General features: G+C 31.8%; 1 protein-coding gene across 2 annotated transcripts in view; it reads right to left on the reverse strand.

The window, feature by feature from the left end:
* The window catches only part of Washc4 (WASH complex subunit 4), a 59,122-nt gene that overhangs the window by 13,468 nt on the left and 28,731 nt on the right, over positions 1 to 16,923 (reverse strand). For both annotated transcript variants that reach the window (XM_077799151.1, XM_077799150.1), the window contains exons 16-28: positions 14,479 to 14,586; positions 13,802 to 13,948; positions 13,593 to 13,672; positions 12,346 to 12,451; positions 11,700 to 11,816; positions 10,282 to 10,450; positions 9,873 to 10,027; positions 8,603 to 8,677; positions 8,248 to 8,352; positions 6,145 to 6,279; positions 4,768 to 4,876; positions 1,482 to 1,548; positions 946 to 1,032 (exon numbers count right to left, since the gene is read on the reverse strand). In XM_077799151.1, the coding sequence (XP_077655277.1) occupies positions 946 to 1,032; positions 1,482 to 1,548; positions 4,768 to 4,876; positions 6,145 to 6,279; positions 8,248 to 8,352; positions 8,603 to 8,677; positions 9,873 to 10,027; positions 10,282 to 10,450; positions 11,700 to 11,816; positions 12,346 to 12,451; positions 13,593 to 13,672; positions 13,802 to 13,948; positions 14,479 to 14,586 (1,460 nt within the window). The remainder of the gene's footprint in view (positions 1 to 945; positions 1,033 to 1,481; positions 1,549 to 4,767; positions 4,877 to 6,144; positions 6,280 to 8,247; positions 8,353 to 8,602; positions 8,678 to 9,872; positions 10,028 to 10,281; positions 10,451 to 11,699; positions 11,817 to 12,345; positions 12,452 to 13,592; positions 13,673 to 13,801; positions 13,949 to 14,478; positions 14,587 to 16,923) is intronic.

Here is a 16,923-nt window from a genome sequence, read left to right on the forward strand (position 1 = left end):
CTGTTTTAACCTTTCTTATTATCACTATAACTCATGATTTTTTTATTCAATGTTTTATGACCTATTTCTATCATTACTCTTTTTTTTTAAGTTGTAGATGGACACAATACCTTTATTTTGTTTATTTTTATGTGGTGCCAGGCATGGAACCCAGTGCCTTACACATGGCGAGGTAAGCGCTCTACCAATGAGCTGCAACCCCAGCTCCCCATTACTCTTTTTGACAAACTGTCTCCACTTTGTTCAGAGTGCCCCTTCATATCTGATTCAATAAAGTGCTATAAATATTAAAAATAAAATCTACAATTTTCTAAACAAATTCTTAATTTTTCTCTCAAGTTTTATGTTACAAAATCACTAATGACTCAAGCCTATAGATCTGCACTACCCACTAAGATCCCTATCAGTAGTAAAATGAAAAAAATTCAGTTCCCTGGTCTAATCTGCCATATTTCAAGCGCTCAACAGCAGTGTATGGTAGTGGCTGCTCTCCTAGAGGACTCTACTATGCTGCTTTAGAGGACATGAAAGGAAGGACTGGCATTCAAGAACAGTGCTAATGAATAGAAATATTTTTAAAGTAAGAAGAAATAGGTAAAATGAATTTTACAAATGAGATATCTGACAATCCTTTTCTTATACTAAACCTTTGAGATAAGTTGTTTGACCCAAACACATTTCAGATGCCTAGAGTCATATGTGGCTAGTGAGTTCCATACTGGACAGCATGTTCCAGAAGATCCCTTTTTAGTGAAGTTGGAAAGATCCTGGAATGCCGTAAGTCTCTAAAAAACAATGTTATTTCATAAACTGAGACCATACATAATTTGCATAATAAAGATCCTGGCATATAAATTACATATTACCCTCTAGTCTTCTCATTAATGTTTTATATAAACACACTATTTTAAACTTCCAAATTTAATTATTCCAAAATTACACTACCTTGCTGCTTTTAATGTTTCTTCTGAAAGACCTTCTTCTTTCACTAGTTCCTCAAAGTTTACAATATCTTCAAGATCAGGCACAAATCTATATAAGAATTTGGGAAAGAATTTATTAGAGCAACTGACACAGACATAAAAGTGGTACCATGGGACTCAAAATTTTTCAATTATGCATTTAGGAAGAATATCTACATTTCAGTAACATTGTTAATATTACCACTTAAGTTCCAAATCAAATTTTAGACATGATCACATTTTAATCCTTAAAATCACATACTCTTTAGATCCTCTCGTTTTTCATACTGACAAATAAACAACTACAACCTCAAGAGAAATAAAGATTTCAAAAGTATAAAGCAAAGAAATCTAGTAGAAGTAATGGTTTTCTTTCACATTAGAATTAATGGATTTTGTCTACATTGTATCTCAAAATATATTAACACAAATAAACACCTTCTCTATAATCAATAAACAGTTTTAAGTAACAATTTTCAAATAGCACAAACAAGGCAAAAATGATATTTGCATCCATACCTAATGGCATTGCTGCTACAATGAAGACCACCAGATCTTATCATTCGTACATAGCCCATAGCATTACCTTAAAAACCACATAAAAAAATCAGATATTTATATAAATAACTCTAAATTCTATAATCAGGAATATAATTACATACAGTAGTCAATTACAAGGTTTCCACTCCAAAGTACCAAAATAATCTGCTATATTTTACTTCTGTTCAGTGTTCCATTAAAAGCAAAACTGTTAACATATTTCTGTACTTAAGTTATATACATCCACGTTAAATATTTAAAATAAACCTAACTTTCAACAAACTAAATTCATTAAATGCTATGTTAAAATGATCTAACAGTTTTATATTGTAATATCAATAGTTTATTTGCTTTCACACTGAAATCCAGTTTCCTCTTTTTCTCCCTCCCTCTTCAACAACATTTGCAGTTATCATCCTATTCCTAATTGCCACATCTTGCCTAGAACACTACAATATGCAATGGTTTCCTGATTTCCCTACCTTCACCATAAGCACCCTGCCGAATCCTTCAATCTTTCATTTAACTAGCAGCTAGTTACTGTTGGGGGCAGGGGCAGTACTGGGGATTGAACTCAAAAGTGCTTAACCACTGAGCCACATTCCCAGCCCTTTTTCTTTTTTATTCTGAGACAGGGCCTCACTAATTGTTTAGGACCTTGCTAAGCTGCTAAAGCTGACCATGAACTTGGAATCCTCCTGCATCAACCTTCTGTGTTGCTGGAATTACAAGTGCACACCAATACACCCAGCTACAGCTAGTTACTTTATAAAAACTAAGTTGGAGCACATCATGCCTTTTCTGAAAACTCTACAATGGTTTTCCATCTCAATAAAACCCAAACTCTGTATGTTCAACTTCAATATAGCCCTGCATTTTCCTGCCCCTGGCTGCTGTTCTGCTATCACACCTTGCCGATCAGATCTTCACTAACTCCATTCCAGCCCCCAGCCAAGTCCTCATAATGCCAAGCAGACTCGGGAGTTTTGCAATTGACTGTCAACTGTCAGGTATACTTTTTCCCTAGATATGAACAAGGTTTATGCCCTCTTTTTATTAAGTCCCTGATCATATGTCACCTTCAAAAGCTTTCCCTGAATATCATTACATAATGCCCAATCCCATTACATAACCTCACCCAGCACTTATCAGTGACATTATCTTTTTGTTTATATCTCCACCCCACTACAATGCAAGTCCAGCCTTTGACTTCTTCATTGCTTCATCCCTAGAGTCAGCAAGTCCTAGCACAGGGTAGGAATTCAATACAAAATTGAAGTGAATTGAAATTATTTACAAGAGAACAGATAAAAAGGAAAGCAGCAGTTAACATTTTTTAACCATTATGGTAACATATGTTTTGACATTAACAACCCTACAAGGCAGGTATCACTGAATCTATCTTAAGGCCTGTCCCAGTGGGGTTTTTGAGGTTTTTTTTTTTTTTTTAAAGCACATATTAGAAAATCAATTATCTAGTTTTACTATTTTCCTCCAAACTGTCAGACATATGTCTGGCTAATTGAAATGTGAGAGGTAGATGGTTAGGAGCAAAGCTCTGAAACCAGACTACTTGGGTTCATATTCAGACTCTGCCACTCATTAGCTGGAAGATCTAGGTCAAATTATACAACTTCTTTTTATGTCAGTCTCATCTGTTAAACTCTAGAAGAGCAGAGATCTTTTTTACTGTCAAAATTCTGATATTAGTATGTGAAAAATGAAATTTAAGCAATACTGCTCCAAGGACAGCTCTTAATCTGAGGTCCCTAGACCCACACTTAAAGCACCTGGACTCCTGTACCTTATATACAAAAGTATAAGTACATACAGGCTAATATTAGTTCTAGGAAAAATCAATCCAGAATTTTCACCAGATTCTCAAAAACCAAGAAATACTGCTCTAGAAGTGGCCACCTAATATGATATTAAATGATATCATATTAGAAAACAATACTCCCTGAAGAAAACAATACTCAACACCTTATATTAAATGGTTTAAGATAAAAAATTTACAAAGCTAAAATTTTTGTACTATCAGAGAAACATTTAATATCCAAACCAAGCAATCTATAAAACTTAAGCTACAATTCAGTGACGTTACTCTGGCACTAAATACTTGTAACGTATTTCCTACTAGTAAATTTAAAGCCCCTTGGGAGCAAAGATTGTCTGCATCCCCAGCACCTAAAAGAACATTCATCACAACTGATGCTTAGTAAATGTTTGATAACTGAATAAATGAATCTCAGAAGGCAAAAATTTCTCAAAATATAGCTAAGAAGATATTATTAAGTAACTGGTGTCATTTAACATAAAATGTGAAGAATTTAAAAACACCTCTGGACTTACACCTGAACAACCTTGATTTAAGCCTCAGCAACACCATTTTTTTTTCTCTAAGTCTCTTCTTCTTTCACTCCCTCCTTTTCTCTCCTTTTCTATTTATTTATTTTTAGTTCTAGAGATTTAACCCAGGGATGCTTAACCACTAAGCTATATCCCAGCCCTTTTTTTTTATTTTGAGACACAGTCTCACTAAGTTGCTTAGGGTCTCCCTAAGTTGCTGAGGCTGGCTTTAAACTTGCAATCCCCCTGCCTCTGCCTCCCAAGTAGCTGGGATTACAGGTGTACACCACCATGCCTGGCCTCTTTCTGCATTTTAAAAACAGTGATTACAGTCTCTCTTTCAGAATTATTGTAAGGACATTAACAAAGATAATATGTGAAAAGCCTAAATAAGTATAAGATTTTATTAAGCTATGATTATTTTTAACTGCTTTTAAATGTCATATACTGTATTTCAGAAGACAAATTCCACTTGTTAGTTCAAATTATATGCACATGTATAAAAGGGTGCAGCATCAAAAATTATAGTATTGAGTATTTTATCTTTAAATTTTTATACAGCTTTTTAAATTACTAACTTTTCACGTAAATTCGTTATACTCTTACATTTAATGTGAGAAAATCTCTTAGAAGCCCAAAACAGTGCTTTGAACAGAGTAGGTACCCAGTAATTACTAACCAGCAGACTATCAATTATGAATATAATCTTTGTGAAATTTATTAAGTATATTTTAAATCTGTGATCAGTCTATCAATTTCTTCTGTAGCAACAGTAATTGTGTTAAGAAAATTACCCCAGTGAAATAAAACTAAGTTGAGACATTCACATAATAAGCTGTTTATTAGCATGACCTATTTAATATATGAGATTATTGGGCTTTGTACTTTGTTTCCCAACACTTTTATAGTAACTTACCAATTTGGCTGATGAGTTGCCTGAACTGATCAAGATAGCTCTGTCCCTCTGGTGTTATTCCAAGTTTTCTGATGCCTCGATTGAATTTTTCTGCTCTATCAAAAGGATACTAGAGAGATAATTTTAAGACTACCTTTAGACCCCTAAACCATAAAATGCCTACTAAATCAATCACGGCAATAAACTTTCCTGTCTAATTTTGTATCTCATCATGCCTTCAAAAAAATACCACTCAAGTCTAATGACATAAAAGTTGTGTGGAAAAAAAAAAAACTACTAACATTCAGTTTTGTTTTTTTTTTCCTTTTTGGTATTAAAGGTATGCCACTAAATAAGTTTTACATCACAAATTACTAGTGTCCAAACACCTCAAAACTCTTATCAGATTGAAAAAGAACCTTATTCATCCTAGAAACATTTGTTTCTAGATGTGTCAAGTTTCTGTGGGCTAAATAGGTATCTGATATTTATGAACATTCTTTTCCAATGAAAACACATCAGGTGGCTTAAAATTACTATGTGCCATCAATAATAAAACAACTTTTTAAATTTAGAGACATATGTGTTAGGATGCTACCCTTAGCACCATTTATAAAAATGAAAAATGAGGGGGAAAAGATTCATCAATATAAAATTAAGTAAGTTATTATCTCTATACTACCAACTATTAAAAATAATTAGATCTATAGGAACTGATATTTTATGAGTATACTGCAGAAGAATGTGTATAACATCACTCCATTTTTGCTATAAAAAAGAAAGATGTGGGGCTGGGGATGTGGCTCAAGCCGTAACGCGATCGCCTGGCATGCGTGCGGCCCGAGTTCGATCCTCAGCACCACATACAAACAAAGATGTTGTGTCCACCGAGAACTAAAAAATATTTTAAAAATTCTCTCTCTCATTCACTCTCTCTTAAAAAAAAAAAAAAAAGAAAAGAAAGATGTATAAACGTGTGTAATTATATGTGTCTACTGTGAAGATATTGTGAAGGGTATAACACAGCACTGCTAACAGCCACTGTCTCCAGAAAATGGAATTGAGGGGAAGAAAATGAGGGAGGATAGTATATACACTTTACATGGCTTAAATGTTTCAAAATTATGTTTTTATATTATTTTAAAATTTTACAAAAGTAAACCTGGCTACATTGATTATTTTATTTTTCCTTATGCTTAAGCACACAGAGAATGCAAAGATTAGAAAATTATAAGGGAAAAGACAAAGAAACTTGGAGGTCAGATGTAGATAACATGTGAAAAATTAATAAAGAAAGAAAAACCCCACAGAGATCTAAATAGTGTATTGTAGCATAAACATTAGCCATATACGGCACACAGCTGAATCAAAGTACCTAAGAGCAAATATGTAGCGTACCTTATGATCATTTTGGTCCTTGATTTCCCTAAAAAACCGAATATCTTTAATCAATCTGGACTTGATATGTTCATCATACATAAACTGGCTAAATATATAGAACTTCTTTTTCAAAAATTGGTAAGTGAAATTAACCTATAAAATTAAAATTAGAAAAAAGTTAAATTAAAAAATTAATTTTAGGTCAATATTATCAAATAACAATGATCTAAAAAGTACTATTTTAAAATTCAACTTATTGTGGACCTGAAATATTTAAATAATGAAGCTTTTTTTTGCCTAAGTTTATAGAACTTTCTACAGGCTTCTTATATTTTTACTAAAAAAAGGAGAAAAAAGTGTACAATATTCTCATGACAGGATTAAAAGCAGTAATGGGAAACACAAAACCAGACTGAAGCCCCTAGCTTTTAAGTCATACACCAGTAAGAAGTTCCTATGTTGATCCATCATTAAGATTACTTATTACTAATATGCTCAGCTAGAATGAAACTGAAGTAAGAAACATGATGCTCCTTGAAGATTCCTCAAGGACGATATTAAACATTTAATTATCTATAAGCATTTTTAATGCCTTTTATACACAAAGCAATATGCTATTCTCATGCTAGATGCAGTCCTTGTCCTCATGAGGTTATATTCTAGCAGGAGTGACAGATGTTTTAAACAAGTTCTGTTCAATAAGTTGTTATATTTCAACTGCAATAATTTCTAAAAATGAGAAGTATGAGTGCTTTGAGAATGAATAACAAAAGGCCTGAAGTAGATTCAGAATCTTCTGACAAAGTGAAAGTTGAGCTGGGATTGAACTAAAATAACATAACATTAATTCTAACCTACAAAATGGAAGCCCCATACTCATTTCCATTCCCATGACTCTCAGATACAACAAATGGTTTGGACAAATTTAAGCCCTTTTTACTGAATCTTCATTTACCCAGTTATAGAAATGGGTCCTTCCTCTAAACTTACATTGTGGCTTAAACTTTGTACTCTCCCTGCTCTGTGTCTGTTTCTTTGCTTTTAATCTCCTTTGTGGTCTTTTCTTTGTCCTTCTACTCTTCATAGTAACTCTGCCACTCTGATGCTCACTTTCCTCTGCTCACTTTATCATCACACATCAGTAACCTACATTCATTAGTAAGATTAACTGATTTTCAATATTTCTCTACTAGGAAACGTCTGTTTTTCTCACCCTAGTGCCAGAGGCACATAAAATACACTGGTAATACTTGTTACATGAATGAGCCTGTGGTAGATGATAGAAGGTAAGGAAGAGTTTATCCTCAAAAGTTCATTTATCATGAAAGGTTTCAGACATGATTTCTACATGGATGATTCCTTATTTTAAATTTAAAACTCTGACTATACAGATCTCATTTCTATACTAGTAACCATTAAAACAGAGCCTCAATCACACTCATCGGCTCTAAAACTTCAAAGCATTCCCTACTATATACTAAAATGATCCCAACGTAACTTTCCAATCTTCTTCCTATTCCCTCACTCCAAAGATATTTAATATTTTACTACTTAAGCATTCACAATTTTTTCCTCTTCAGGAGAAATTATGCTAAAAGTGAGGTAAATTCAAAGATCTCTTTCTTTAGAAAGGGAAAAACAGCACGCACATTTAAAAGATTTCCTCAAGTGAATGAATGTCCATTTCTAAGAGTAAAATATTTTTAGTAAATTCACAATTATATGGATATTAAATAATTAGTAGCCCCTCCACGTAAAGGATATAAATGACCTTAAACTACTATCAGTGATTAATTTTTTAATTAACTTCCAGAGAATATCAGAATCAACATACATATGGACGTCCTCAAAACTACAGTGCTATTTATAATGATGATGCTGTGATGTCTGTTAAGGAGCCTTTTATAAGCAAAACTCCTATCACATCGAATACAATTTAGTGCCAAATATTTTTAATTATACTACCACAAAAAAAAATGGAAATTCAGCTATAATATCAACAAGTAGTAATACGTATTTGCCAGAATATTCTATAAGAAAATTATCTTCCAACCTATTAAATTAAGCAGGGGTCTAAGTACCTACCAACCCACCCCAGTCCCCCACCAAAAGTGCACTTACTGTGGTATTCATGATTCCTGTGCCATGTGTTCGAATTGAATTAGCAATATGCCGAATATTAATAGTATTCAAATGTTTGTTATTGCTTGTTCGTTCAATAAAAATCTACAATGAAACAAATTTAATCAGTTATCCAAAGAAAATTTTAGAATTGGTTTCATTAATTTAACTGGGAAGCCATTCAAGAAGATAGTACAACCAAGTAGCATCAAAGCAATAAACAAGATCTCTAAACATTCATTTTGTTTTGAATATTTTACTAATTTTTGGCCTTGAGAATCAATTCCTTGTGCCTTGTCTTCCACTTAAATAACCACTCACATTTAAAAAAAAAAAAATTCTTAAACCTACTTACCTGATTGTTGAGATTATAGAGGTATCGAGACACAAATATATGAATGTTTCTCATGATTTCCAAAACATCAAGGCCCTACAACATAATCCACATAAGTTCTATAATTATAAATTTAAATAATCAAAATTATATCAATACAGTGACACTGATTATATTAAGCTTCCCAATATTTTGAAACTATTTTAAGAAACTACATAAAAAGTATGACCAAAGGTATAAGAGCCTTCTGACATATATAATCAGAACTACCTCTTTGAGAAAGCCTTGATTATGATTTTACCTCTTCTATGTGAACAGAAGTTCAAATAATCAAAGATGATGACCCACCATCATTTCCCCACCATCCTTGAAAATACCTATTTGTCTTTCCAAGGATATTACTCACATTTTTTTTTATATAAACTAATGAACAGATTCTAAATGGTATTCACAGGATATACTATGTTTGTAAAATGCATACTCTGTTTCAGCTACTATGCAAGGTTCTTTAACAAAGGATTATTCTAAATTCCACAGGTGAAGAAAATGAAACTAAGGAAGTTCTCTAGGGTCACAAGTCACGAAGAGCCAGAACCCTGGGATTTAAGAAAGCCTAACTCCAAATTAGACACCTTTTAATGAACAAGTTCTCTACTGAGATTCCTTCATTCTTCAGACACAGTATTACTCCATACACCCAATGGTATACCATCTACATTTTTCTATGCTTTTCTAATTATGGCTTAAAGTAGCATTACAATACCTCTAGTTTCAGTTATAGTTTTTTATTGTGTTCTAATCTAAAAATTTGTTCACACCTTTTTACTCTACACCAAATGCTGCTTTGGACTCATTTTAAGAGCAAATACATTCGTAATTCTATAAAATTAACCACTTTCCTAAGACACTAATGCCTAAGTTTAAAATCCTTAAATATGAACCTGAGTAAACTATTTGCAATTCTGCTGAAGTCACCTAGTATGTTTGTGAAATTTATATACATCACCAACACTCAACAGAAATCTGGGTGCACCCAGGAAGCCGCTAGTAATTCTTTCATAAAGTCAAAGAGTGGCATCTAATTTCTCACTCTTCTCACGTATGAGGTTTTATATAGAAAATATTTTCTTTTAAAAAAAAAAAAACACGTAGTAAAAAGTAAAAAGAAAAGACTTCCTAAAGAAATATTGTTATATTACAGTCACACGTAGTAAAAAGTAAAAAGAAAAGACTTCCTAAAGAAATATTGTTATATTACAGTCAGATTATGTTAGGAGTACATTATACACACCTGTTCCAAAGTCTGACTAGGAAGATGTGCCTCTGTCATAACCAATCCATAACGTTGAGTAGCTAAATTTCTCATTTCACTGTACGTGGCCCAATCGTGAAGGGCTACTGTTGTGAGATTGTAGAAAGTCTTGTCTAGGTAGTGAGTTACATAAGCTACCAGAAAAAACAAATTCCAAACAATTTTTGAATCATAAAAAACAGCAGAAAAGGAACTAGAAAGGAAAAAAACAATACTTGTCTTTGAATATTATATTTCTTCCTTTAAGATAAGGTGCTAGGAAATAAACACAAAGGAGTTACAGAATAAATTAGCACATACCAAAAATAATACCCTCAAGGTTTTATTTCTTCTTTCATAGTTTATTAAAGAGATATAGGATATGAATTAAGAAGGAAAAAAAACTCACCTCGAATGTCAATGAAGCGATTGAAAAACCTAATTGGATTTAGAGAGAAAAAAAGAGCCAGGTCTTTCATGCCAACTTTGAAAGGGTTTCGGTCATCCAGCTTTAAATGAGTATGCACAGAAAGTCTCAGATCCTTCTCTATTTCTTTGCACAATTTGTCCAATAAATGCTGTTCAGAGATGAATTGATAGTTTAATTTTTCAAAATGATATCCCAATTGTATTGTTTCTCTATATGACTATGTTTTGAGAGTTTATAATCAGTGCATTGAAGAAAAAAATTATCAAACTAGTTCTGTTTAGGATTCTAAGTACATCATGATAATTTTTTTTAATTGGAAAATGAAAATTATTTTGCTCATTTTATACCAATAATTTTAGAGGGAGAGGGCCAGGGAGAAATTATCTAATTGTCAAACCTTTATTTTCATTAATATTTTAAATTTAGCTAAAAAGAAAACCAAAAAAGCAATAGCTTCACAATAAGGAACATGAATATGTAATATAAGCATAAAATTTATGGGAACAGCAACAAAGGAGGAAAAACCCCACAAATATGCAAGTGAGGAAAGAAAAGAAATCTTTCTGATCTACCACAGAGTTCTAAATACTGGAATATTTCATTTTCTAAATAAAAATATTTATGGGTTGGGGATATAGATCAGTAGGAGACACCTGCCTGCCTAGTATATGCAAGGCCCTGGGTTTGAAGGAAGAAAAAAGGAAAGGAGGGAAGGAGGGAGGGAGGGAGGGAGAAAAAGATGAGGAAGGAAGACATGGAGAGGAAGGAAGAAAAAAAGGGAAGGAGGGAAAAAGAAAGAATATTTTTTAATACAAAAAATTACATAAAATTTTCCTAATTTCATCAAACCCACATAGGTTTACACTGTAAAGTTGACTCATTTTTAGTTCTTCCCTCCAAATAAAACATCACTAGATGGAAATTTGATTTTAAAGGTATCAGTGTTTATTATAAACACTAAAACAGGAAACACTATATATTGCAGTCAAATTGTTATGCAAGTCTTTTAAATAATTCTCTCCTCTAAGATACTCTTCATATGAAATTCAATAAAATATTAATAGTAAAATTGCCTTAACTGTACTATCAGCAGCATTCAACATTCAAACACATTTTATGTATACATTCTTCTAATTAATACAAATTTAAATTCGAACACACTGTTTGCTAAATTAAAAATTTCCAAATTCCTAGTCTGATTTCTAAAATGATTATGAATTACAGACTATTTAGCATAATAGTGATATTATAACTAAAAATAGTTCCTTTGCTCTATACAATGATTTATAAAGAGTAATTTTTGACTCAATGGAAGTCTGTTTCAATTCAAAACTTTTTTTCAAACACTGCATTCCAAAACATTATTTAATCCTTTTCAATCTCAAATATGGTCTTACCTCATTTAAAATTTCCATAATTTCCTTGTCATAGCAATCCAGGAGAATCTCATAGGACTCTAAATGCCTTGCATGCATCATAGCCGGCACACAGTCTCGTAAAGCACTGAACATGTACTAACGAAAACAAATTTTAAAGTATGAATTTAGAAAAAAAACATGAGCTATAAACAATATTACAAAGGCTATTTATCTGAATCAAGAAAGATAAAACCTTGATCTGAAGGAAATATGATTTTTCTACAACTATCTTACTTTCCTAAATAAAGTATGTAATTTAACTAAATACATAAAATTTTATATTGACATCCTTTCCTACCTTGTACACTGAAACTGCTTTATTTCCATAAACAAAAATGATGAATAACATGTAGTTTGCTGATGAGTAATGTCAGACTACTAATAACAATTAAAATCAAGTGAAATGAGAATGATCAGGAATAAGTGAGAAGTTAAATATATTAAAATTAACTTCCTTCATATTAACATAAAATTAAACCACAGAAACATTTATTGGATATTCATAATATTGTTCAAAACAGTATTAGAGGTCAATTTTAAAATAGTTTATTAAATCAGATAACCTATTTTAAAACTTAAAGTGAATAAAATATGATGAGTTAATTCTTTATTATTCTTTACTTACATGTAGTCTAGCTGCATCAACGGCATTTTCATACACATCATCTAAATAAATTGGGAAGACTGCTCGATGCCAGTATAAAAAACAACAGTCACACTGTATTTGAACTCTACAATATAAGTATTATAGTAATTAGTGGTATCAAAACTAAAGTTTCCCAAAACAACATAAAAGAATGACTTTATATACTATTAGGGTAAGAGACCTGTCATTCATTTTACATTCCCTACATCACTTCACCTAACGTTAGTTCAGAAAAATCACAAAAAAATTATTTTTCAAATTGAGCTAAGATTTTAATAAAATTCTCCAATACCTGACACTGACAGAATTTTGCATATATGCAGAATTAGATTCTCAAAAAAATAGAAGAAAAAAATTATCAAACTATAACGGGTGACTTTTAAAGAAGAGTTTAAAATAAATTTATTTTCAATATTATTTAATATGACTATTGCATAACATGCACCATTTTACCTGTTTCCAAGTTGAAAAGTAAAACTTAAAAAACTGTAATGCAAAAAAGTCCAGTCACACATAACCTATCCATAGTCTCTGTCACCAAATGACTATTTCACACCTTATAAAGCAACAAAATGATCATTAAATCTTATAATGAAGGTTTAATATTTCTTCCAAAGATGGAAAACTAAATGCAACTACAAATATATGTTCAGCTCAAAATTTAAAAAAATATATATTATGAGCATTAAAGATATTATTGTGCTGTAACATAATTCAGCTGGAAGTCAAAATTTGTAAGGCTCATTTTCCCTTCAGGAAGCTTACTGTTTACTCAACAAAAAGTAAACAATAAAGTCACAAGTAGCTGCAAAAATGTGACTGGCTACTGACATTGTAATTAAAATTTCTACCTCAAAATAAAATCATAGGACACTAAGAGTCAAAAGATCTCTTAAGTTTCCCACAAATTGATGAAGCCTTACAATAAAGCAGCAATTTTGAAAGCCCAGTAAGTGATAATCAGCATAATAATCACAACATGCACAAGAATCTGCCTAAGTCTCTGAGTGCACTGCTTTTCTAGAAGCCGCATGCTTCATGGAGAAGAAAAGCTAAATGAATATGACCCCTAGTCACAGTCTCACTTTGGTCATGCCAAAGAAATTAAAGAGGACTAATGCTCAATCTGAATTTTACTCCTCTTTATGCTAAAAAAGAAAACTAATGCTCCAAATTGCCCTATTTTTTGAGTATTATTATAGTTTATATTCACCAGTCCTGCTTACCGTTCTCTAAGTTCACTGATAAGATCCAGTTTTTTCATGACTACTTGAAGTGGAAAGAGTTCTTCATCTTTGAATGTTTTCTATCAGGAAGTAGGGAAAAGACAGAGAAGGTACAGTCAAAGTAAAGGCAGGTTTCTTGGATCAATAACAAAGAAACTGTGAAATTTCAGACCTTATATTTATTCCATAAATAATAGCAATACATTTACCATTTGTGTGCCAACACTTAGTGCTAAAGAAACGATAAGTCGCCGTTGCTTTGTGCTTGGTCCATTTAGAGTATTTTCAGCCAAAACTAAAGCAGAGAGCACATCAAGACGCTGTTCGCTGTATTTTTTGTCAGAAATTACTCTTTTCTTTAAGACAAAACAGAAAACTATTAATTTTGCTCCTGGGATAATGACCAAAGCTACAGAAGAAAAACTTCTCTTTATCTCTTCCACAATTCAGTTTAAGAAAACATAAATAACACCTTTCCCCCTGAGCTTGTCATGTAATGTTTTGTACTTTCCTTCTGTAACTTTGTCTTAGCACTGATGGGAATAGCAAATTGGGCATACTTTAAATTTTCCATATAAATTTAACAAGAAATCACTTCTAAAAACCCTTGAATTTCCTTACTAATAAGAAATCACTTCTTTAAAAAAATGATACATCAATTTCAAAAGTACATACAATATCAGTTTTAGTAGAAGTATATTACATGCAGCAATTTCGGAGTAGATAACAATGATCCTAAATAAAAATCATAAAACACCATGGATATAAATGACCAAGATGTTATGTTCAAAGGAATGGAATAAATAGGCTAAGCTAGAAAACATATAAAACAGCAGGACAAAAAAAAAGTAACCTAATTATGCTGAATATATAATAATTTGCATACCTTGGCGACAGAAATAGAATTAAGAGCCTGGTGTTGAAGGTGCTGTGTTATATGTGCAACTGAATCAGCCACAACCATGCTTCTTCTGTAGAACATATGCTCTATTGCCTTAAAAATCAAAAGTAATTTTGTTAAGATCAACTGAAAACTTTCAAGCAAAATTAAAGAATATCTTTATGACCTCAGGCAAGAGAAGGAATTTGTAAATGAGATACAAAAATAACACTATGAAAGACTGGAAAATTCCGCTATATTAAAATTAAGAACTCTCTTTGTCAAAAGCCATCATTACCAAGCAGCTTGGGAGATTAAGGCAGGAAGATCACAGTTCAAAACCAACAGTAAAATGCTAAGCAACTTGGTGAGTCCCTGTCTCTAAATAAAATACAAAATAGGGCTGGGGAAGTGGCTCAGTGGTTGAGTGCCCCTGAGTTCAATCTCGGAACTTCCCATCACCAAAAAAAAAAAGCTATTATTAAAGAAATTTAAAAAATAAGCCAAAGTATGAAAAGAGAATCTGCCAAGTACAAGAAATTAGTATTCAGTATATGTACAGACTCCAAAAGAATGATTTTTTTTAAAGGCATACAATCCAATTGAAAACTGAACAAAAACAAGAACACATCTTTCTCAAAAGAAACACAGTTAATAAATCATTGAATAAATATTCAGCATCACTAACAAATAGGGTTGAACATAAAAAGTCATGACCAAAGCCAATTATACCCACTAATTTATAAAAGAAACAAAAATACCTGAAGCCTGATAATACAGGTTAAGTATCCCTAAATTAAAAATCAGAAATTTGAAATGATCCAATATCAAAACTTTTTGGGCACTAACATCACACGGCAAATGGAAAATTCCACACCTGATCTCATGTGCAAGAGTCATGGTCAGAGCATGGGCATGCAAAAAAAAAAAAAACATTGTATGAAGTTATCTCCTGGATATTTGTATGAGGTATATATGAAACTCTTAGTGAATTTTATGTTTAGATTTGGATCTCATTCCTAAGATACCTCACTGCACATATGCAAATATTCTAAAAACAAAAACCAAAAACAAAAAAATTGAGATCCTAAACATGTCTGGTCCCAAACATTTCAGATGCTATTCAACCTACACAAGGGCTGGCCAGCTAGAGAATAAGAGGAAGTCTAATATATATGGGAGGTATATAAAATGACATAATTATTTGGGAAAACAATTTGTCTTCATTCTAAAACTTGAATACACACATAGCTTACAACCCAGCAACGCACCTATAGGTATATATTACATTAGAAAAACTCTTCCACGGATACACCAAGAAACACAAGAATGGCAGCACTGTTTATAATAGCAATAACTGGAAACCTCTCTCAATTCCATCCTCAAGCAAGCCACCAGCAATGGAAAGCAACATAATACAGCTACTAATCCCAACATATTCCAATACAAAATGATGAGTAAAAAAGACAAAAGGAATATATATAAAGTATTACTCCATCAACATAAACTCTACAGCCAAATGTAACTGTGAGTGGTTCATGGATTCAGCTAAAAGGATAAACAAGGAAGTAAGCGTAAAATTTCAGAACACTGATTTCCTCTGAGGGGCCTGGTTGAGATCCAATCCAGAAGGACACACAGGAGGCTTTGAAATCACTGGTAACACTCTATTTCTTCAGTGGGATATATTTGTTCTTTTAAAACTGTACTGAAATATTATATATACTCACGTCCATATTTATATTTCCTTTAAAAAAACCCCAATATTTCTTTAAAAAAAAAAACCCTGAAAATCCAAAGGCACAATATCAAAAAAAAGAAAATATTTCCTAAACAAATCTAATGTCCATTGTTAGCAGATATTTACCAGTAAATCTTAATTTAAATTTTTATATAAGATAAATTGGGCTCTCCTGCTTGAAAGTTTTATTTTTTATTTACACTCTATGCTAAGAACATTTTATATTTCCACAAGTACTATAATTTTGAATTCATATGACCACCTCTGTAAGTAGCCTACTGTTCAAATCACAAGATTATAAGCACTTTTTCTAAATATCAAAAAATCTTCCTATTAACTAATCTCATATGCATGTGAGCATTATAAAATAATGGCTATAAAAATAAAAAAATAACATAATGGATGTTGTGTTTTTTTAACCTCATTTAACATGCTTTTAAATTTTTAAAAACCACTTTTTAAATTTCCATAAATAAAACTGAACTAATAATACTAAAATCTTACTATTTCCTTTCTCACTACCTTAACCTTCAATAAAGTTTAACTATATAAGCAGTCTTCAACCTTCAATTTTTCTACTTTATAATGGTAAAAAAGCCTATGTTCTGTTTTTCCCTTTCAGTATACTATTCAATAAATCACATGAGATGAATTCAGCACTTTATTATAAAATAGGCTTTGAATTAGATGATTTTGCCCATCTGCAGGCT

This window comes from Urocitellus parryii, chromosome 5 (assembly GCF_045843805.1).
Source record: "Urocitellus parryii isolate mUroPar1 chromosome 5, mUroPar1.hap1, whole genome shotgun sequence".
Classification (NCBI taxonomy): Eukaryota; Metazoa; Chordata; class Mammalia; order Rodentia; family Sciuridae; genus Urocitellus; species Urocitellus parryii.